At 60.4% G+C, this 6151-nt stretch overlaps 1 protein-coding gene across 7 annotated transcripts in view; it reads left to right on the top strand.

Moving 5' to 3' along the window:
* The window catches only part of KIFC3 (kinesin family member C3), a 34775-nt gene extending 28675 nt beyond the window's left edge, over positions 1-6100 (top strand). For 6 of the 7 annotated variants that reach the window (XM_064489119.1, XM_031458361.2, XM_064489114.1 and 3 more), the window contains 8 exons: positions 136-240; positions 2095-2225; positions 2810-2933; positions 3175-3304; positions 3393-3622; positions 3989-4123; positions 4574-4682; positions 5496-6100. In XM_064489119.1, the coding sequence (XP_064345189.1) occupies positions 136-240; positions 2095-2225; positions 2810-2933; positions 3175-3304; positions 3393-3622; positions 3989-4123; positions 4574-4682; positions 5496-5521 (990 nt within the window). In that variant the 3' untranslated portion in view covers positions 5522-6100. Of the gene's footprint in view, positions 1-135; positions 241-2094; positions 2226-2809; positions 2934-3174; positions 3305-3392; positions 3623-3988; positions 4124-4573; positions 4683-5252; positions 5282-5495 lie in introns of all 7 variants that reach the window. The other variant, XM_064489115.1, reaches the window with a different exon arrangement.
* Positions 6101-6151: the final 51 nt, after the last annotated feature.

Consider the following 6151-nt stretch of genomic DNA (forward strand, 5'->3'; position numbering starts at 1 on the left):
GACCCTGTTGCCCACAATAACATGTGCTATATTGTTGCCAAAGGTGGGGAGTGGTCAGGGGGAGATGCTGGTGGGGGCCCCTGATCCCAGCAGCCTTGGCAGCCCCGCACCCTCCATCCCACGGCCCCTCTGCAGGTGTTCCAGGAGGTGCAGGCCCTGATCACCTCCTGCATCGACGGCTTCAACGTCTGCATCTTCGCCTATGGCCAGACGGGTGCTGGCAAGACATACACGATGGAGGTGGGTACCCAATGGATGGGGCAGGGGTTCAGAGAGTGAAGACCACCCTCTTGCTGCCATTATGGGGGCTTCCCTCATGGGTCTCGAGGTTCTGCTTGGGGCGTGTTGTGCCTCACCTGGTCTTCACAGCCACCTCGAAGCAGATCTCAGAGTTACCTGTGTTAGCCCAGGCACCAGGCCTGAAGAGGGGGCACCTGGCTCAGGCACACCTGCATGGCCCCAGTAGGTACAGAGGAGGGGAAGGTGTGCCGACAATAACCTCTGGCCTCAGAGGGGTCTCGGCCTGGGCTCCGAGTCCAGGGCAGATCACTGTGACGTCTCTCAGGACTGGCTTTCATTTCACCCACACACATTTACTGGGCTCCTGCTATGTGGCTGCCCATGCTGGGCCCTGTGGGTGTCAGGGTGAATGAGGGTGGGTCTTGGTTCTCAAGGAGATCCCCCGGGAGCAAGAGAGATGGGCTGGTGAAGGCTGTCATGGGCCCCCAGCTCTTACCAGGCCTCATCTCCCCGCCTGTGCCACCTGCTCTCTGTGGGTGTGGCTGGGAATGGAGTGGGGGTGTTGAGAGGAGGAAGAAACTTGACTGTAGATCAAAATGGAAAGCTGGCCCCAGGCATGTCTTTGGTTTGTTAGGATTTCCCTGGCTCTCGAGGGGATGCTGTGAGATCCCCGGGTAGGAGAGAGGGGCAGGTGTCCTGGTGTCCTACTGGCCCAGACTGTTGGGCGCTTTTTGGGGAGGCTGCCATGGTGGTCCTTTCTTCCTCAATCTGGACCTTCTTTTCCCTCAATTCTGGGATTGATGAGACTGATTAGTGGGAAGCAGGCCAAGCAAGACGGGGGTTAAGAAGGAGGGAGTGTGTGCAGCACTTCCTCGGCTCCCAGCTGTCTTGGGTGCTTAGAATTGAGTGACCACCGGGGGCATCTTTCCTCCAACACATCCCTGCTGAGGCCCCATGTACACAAGGCACCAGGCCTGGCATGGGGCACAGCCATGAGCTCAGAGTGCCTGCCCCCACGGGGCCAGCCCACCAGCGGGGAGATGGCAGTGCACACAGCAAATCAGGAAGTGTCCTGCCAGGTTCTAGGGAAAAGAGTCAGCCAAGTACGAGGAAGCAACGGTGAGGGACGAATCGGGCGTTTGCAGGGAGAGGAAGCCTTCCTGAGGAAGTGACATTAGTGCAGACACCTAAGGCAGTCACAGAGAGGAGTGTGGGGATAAACACTCCAGGCAGGGGGAACAGCAGAGCCAAAGCTATTAGCCTGGAGCATGCTGGGGAAACTGAGGCCTGGCAAGGAGGCCCCAGTGGCAGAAAGCAGAAGAGGGTGAGGTGGGGAGGTGCCATCAAAAGTGAGGCCCAGGTGAGGATTCCAGATTTCTTTCTAGAAAGGCCAGCCAGCCCATCTAGCCCCGGGTCGCTTGCCCACTCTGCCTGTGCCTCCCCTGCCCCACCCACGGAGCCTGGCTCATGGCCTACCTGACATCGAGCCCCGTTAGGCAGTGGCAGGGAAATCATACATCCCCGGTGCCCCTCCCAGGTGGCCCACTAAGGCCAGGTGTGTATCAGCAGCCTCTGTGTGCCAGCCCGGGCCAGACGCTTCGAGTCCCAGGCCCAATCCTGGCAGGTGGGGCCATTTTAAAGGGGAAAATGAAGCCCAAGGAGGTGAAGCTGCTTGTTGCTGATGGCGTTTGCGAGGGCAGACCAGCATGCAGGTGAGAGCTTCAGTCAGGGAGACTGGCCTTCGAGGGGTAGCCAGACCAGGTGGGGACCACAGACACAATGTGAGCATTTGCATGGGTCAGTCCTCGTGGTAGGGAGAGGCCTGGCTCACTGGAACCTTGATTCTGTCCCCAGGGGACCACTGAGAACCCAGGCATCAATCAGCGGGCCTTGCAACTGCTCTTCTCCGAGGTGCAGGAGAAGGCATCAGACTGGGAGTACACCATCACCGTCAGCGCGGCCGAGATCTACAACGAGGTTCTCAGGTGAGGGGCCCTCAGGTGGGAGGTCCTCAGGTGGTGGCCCTCAGGTGGGAGGCCGTGGCATGAGACTTCCTGGGCAGCTTTTAGTCCTTAGGGCTGCATGGAACCACATGAGATGGGAAGAAGGGAGGCAGGGCAGAACGTCCTGACTGAGCCCAGGGGCTCCACTGGTCCCAGGCCCCTCCCCTCCACTAACAGGCAGGAGAGAGAGGGCTCTCTGAGCCCACCTGGGATACCCAAACTGAGGTGCCCCTTTTCCCCTTGAGATGTCCTCACCCTACCTGCAGGCTGCACCAGGTAGTGAAAAGTGAGAGTGGGGTCTTGGGGGCACCTGCCTACAGAGGGTAGTGCATCGTGGGGCAGGAGTAGCATCACCACAGGACTTTTGAGCAGCATTGCCTCTCTGCCCTTCATGAGCCTGAGTGCAGGGGAGGGGGTGGCGGAGTGGGGGAGGAGGAGGGGCTTAGCCTGGTCCAAGAAGGCTTCTTGAGGTGTGATGGTTGGGGGAACATTCCAGGTTGGGGGCAGGTGCAGTGCGGGCCGAAGGCAAACTAGGAGGAGGGAGTGACCGTCCTTCCTACCCTCAGGGACCTGCTGGGGCAGGAGCCCCAGGAGAAACTGGAGATCCGGCTGTGCCCAGATGGAAGCGGGCAGCTGTATGTGCCAGGGCTGACTGAGTTCCAGGTGCAGAGTGTGGAGGACATCAACAAGGTGTGGGGCTGGGTGGGCCGGGGGCGGGGAAATGATGGGAGGCCCCGCCCACAGCAGAGCTGCTTCAGAGAAGGACAGAATAGGGGGTACAGGCTCTCTGCCAGGTTCCCAGGCCTCTCTGAGCCTGTTTCCTCCCCTCTATGGGGCAGGTGATGCCCCTCACAGGGGTTCTCCAGACAGGTGATTCCAAAGACCCCATTCCAAACCCTATGCCTCTGCCCTCCCTGCCCCTTGGCCCCAGGTGTTCGAGTTTGGCCACACCAACCGTACCACGGAGTTCACCAACCTGAACGAGCACAGCTCACGATCGCACGCCCTGCTCATCGTGACAGTGCGGGGCGTGGACTGCAGCACGGGCCTCCGAACCACTGGTGAGTGAGGTCCACAGGCTGCCTGGCCTGAGCACCCCCGCCCCCCTCTCCTAGGGTGGCCTTGACCTGCCCAGTGCCCTCCCTGCAGGGAAGCTGAACCTGGTGGACTTGGCCGGATCAGAGCGCGTGGGCAAGTCGGGGGCGGAGGGCAGCCGCCTGCGGGAGGCGCAGCACATCAACAAGTCGCTGTCGGCCCTGGGGGATGTCATTGCTGCTCTGCGCTCCCGCCAGGGCCACGTGCCCTTCCGCAACTCCAAGCTCACCTACCTGCTGCAGGACTCACTCAGTGGGGACAGCAAGACCCTCATGGTGGTGCAGGTGAGGGCCTCAGGTGGGCCGGGTGGGGTGGCCATCAACATGTAGGGGCTCAACCAGGTCTAAGAGCAGGGACCCCCTCCTTCCCCTGCTGCCCAAGTACCCCCACCTAGGCTGTGCAGGAAAGGGCCCCTTGTCATCAGCTCCAAAGTTAGTGACATGTGTACCCCCAACCTCCCTGTCAGATCTAGCCACGTGCACCCCGTGTGCTTGCAGTTTCCTCCATTTCTGTCACCTTGGTTGCCCTCCCTCAGTCTTCTCCAGATAGCCTTCTAGAGTCCCCTGGCCATGAGCTTGCTTTGGTACCCCTTCCAGTTCTGTGAGGGCAGCCAGCTGGTTGGGTAGGGAGTGAACTTTCCTGTCCCCTAGGTGTCCCCCGTGGAGAAGAATACCAGTGAGACGCTCTACTCCCTCAAGTTTGCCGAGAGGGTGCGCTCTGTGGAGCTGGGCCCCGGATCCCGCAGGGCAGAGCTCGGGTCCTGGTCCAGCCAGGAGCATCTAGAGGTACGAGGACCGCCACAGGCCTGCCAGGGCCAGCGGTGGGTGAGCAGGAGCGGGGGGCTGGGAGGGGACTACAGCCTGGAGTGGTGGAGGAGGGGCAGATACCAGAGGGAGTGGAGCCAGAACATGAGTCCAAACCCAGTAGCCACCAGTCAAGGTGTTTCCCCTTGGCCTCAGCGGTACCTGTGCGGGTCAACGGCTAGATGGAGGTGGGTTGTGGGTGGGATGTGGGGCGGGGGGGGGGGGTGCAGGCTGGCACACAGGTGCTCAGGATTAACTTGTTTACTTTACATAAATTATCTCACAATTCCCCCCACCCCACGGTTATTGTATCATCATGCCTATCTTGCAGATGAGAGAACAGTTTCAGGTGGCTGGGGAGGGGAAATACTTGGGGCGGAGGGCGGGGCAGACCCAGGGTAGCCCCACCCACCCACCCTTCTCTGCCCACAGTGGGACCCGGCTTGTCAGACCCCACAGCCCTCAGCTCGAGCCCACTCCGCCCCGGGCTCCGGGACCACTAGCCGCCCAGGCTCCATCAGGAGGAAGCTGCAGCCCTCGGGTGAGTCTTTGGGGAGGGGGCCAGGGTGGCGTAGCCTCCCCCACAGCCCAATCACAGCCACTGGGCTGCCCTATCTGAATAGGCTTTTTCTTTTTTTCCCTTTTTTTAAAAAGTTTATGAAACTTCCCCAGAACCTGTTGCACAATCTCACAACCTTCCCTGGCCCTGGGAAGTAGGGCAGATGGTGCTGCATCCATTTTATAGACAGGAAATTGAAGACCCCCTTGGAGATGGGGTAGTGTGAGGAGGGGCCCAGCCCTCTATGCCCGCAGCAGGGTTGCTGACTTGAGGCCCAGGACACAATTCTCCGATTCTCTGAGGCTGGGCTGGCTGGGCTCATGCTGTACACACCCTCCAAAGCAGGCCTCGGCTCCTGGGGCTGGAAAGGACAGGGTTCACCTGTCCCAGATGAGTGAGCCAGGCCACAGGGCTAGAATACAGGGCTCCAGCCCCAGCTTGGCCTACTCACAGGAGGGCCTGGAAAATGTTCTGAGTTCAGAGGGAGAGGGGGCAGCAGGGTCCTGGCCCAAGACGAGCCCACCAGTGAGATGCCTGTTGCTTTGATTTCAGCCTGACGGCTGGGGCTGTAGAGTCTCCAGGTGAGTGTGGGGCCAGCAGCCCAGGGCTGCCCGCCCTCCTGCCTGCCTGGCCGCCTCGGGTTGCAGGGCTGTGCCGGGAGCTGGCTGCTCAGGGCTGAGTCTGTCGTTTGCTGCCTGCTGCCTATGTGCTTCTGCCCGCCTCCCTCCTGCTCTGGGACAGAGGCTGACAATCCTGGTACTGACGAACCCCTCCCCTCCCCTCCCTCTCCCGCAGGGAAGACGAGGCCGTTGCCTGTGTGATGGAGAGATCCACCCTGCCGGACCAAAGACAGGGTCCTGACGCCTGGCAGGCCTGCTCCTGCTGCAGCGCCTGGAGCCCAGGAGGCAGAGGCCAGAGAAGAGGCTCCTCTTTTGCCCTGTCTGCCTTCAGAGATGAGAAACATGTTCAGAAGGAAAAGGTGTCTCTTGGCTGTGGTTCTGGGCACAAATGGCAGGGGCTGGAAGGGCAGGCCTGCGCCATCAGAGTGGGCCCTCATGGCAAGGGCGGGTGTGTGGGAGGCCTCCCTTGTGGGTGGGCTGGGGAGTCCCCGGCAGGCACAGGAACCACTCTCCTCCGGCTCCCAGGGAGTAGCGCATCCCTCGGGGTGTGTACATAGTGTTCCCAGGTGTACATAGGAGCGCAGCCCTTCCCGCCAAGGGCTGGGCTGTATTTATGGCAGGAGGCCAGTGGGCAGGGACTTTGCTGCTTCCCTTCATCTGCCTGGCACCAGGCTGTCTCCTTACTCGCTGGCCTCAATGTTTTCCTCCCTCTGAAATCCTATTTAAGAACTTTTGGAAGCTTAGCCATTTTTACTTATTAAAATAACCTTTTTACACAAATGTCTGAAAGAGTTGGTCTTGACTTGGGGTAGTGGGGTGAAGGAACCCACT

Source organism: Camelus dromedarius, chromosome 9, assembly GCF_036321535.1.
Source record: "Camelus dromedarius isolate mCamDro1 chromosome 9, mCamDro1.pat, whole genome shotgun sequence".
NCBI classification, from domain to species: Eukaryota; Metazoa; Chordata; class Mammalia; order Artiodactyla; family Camelidae; genus Camelus; species Camelus dromedarius.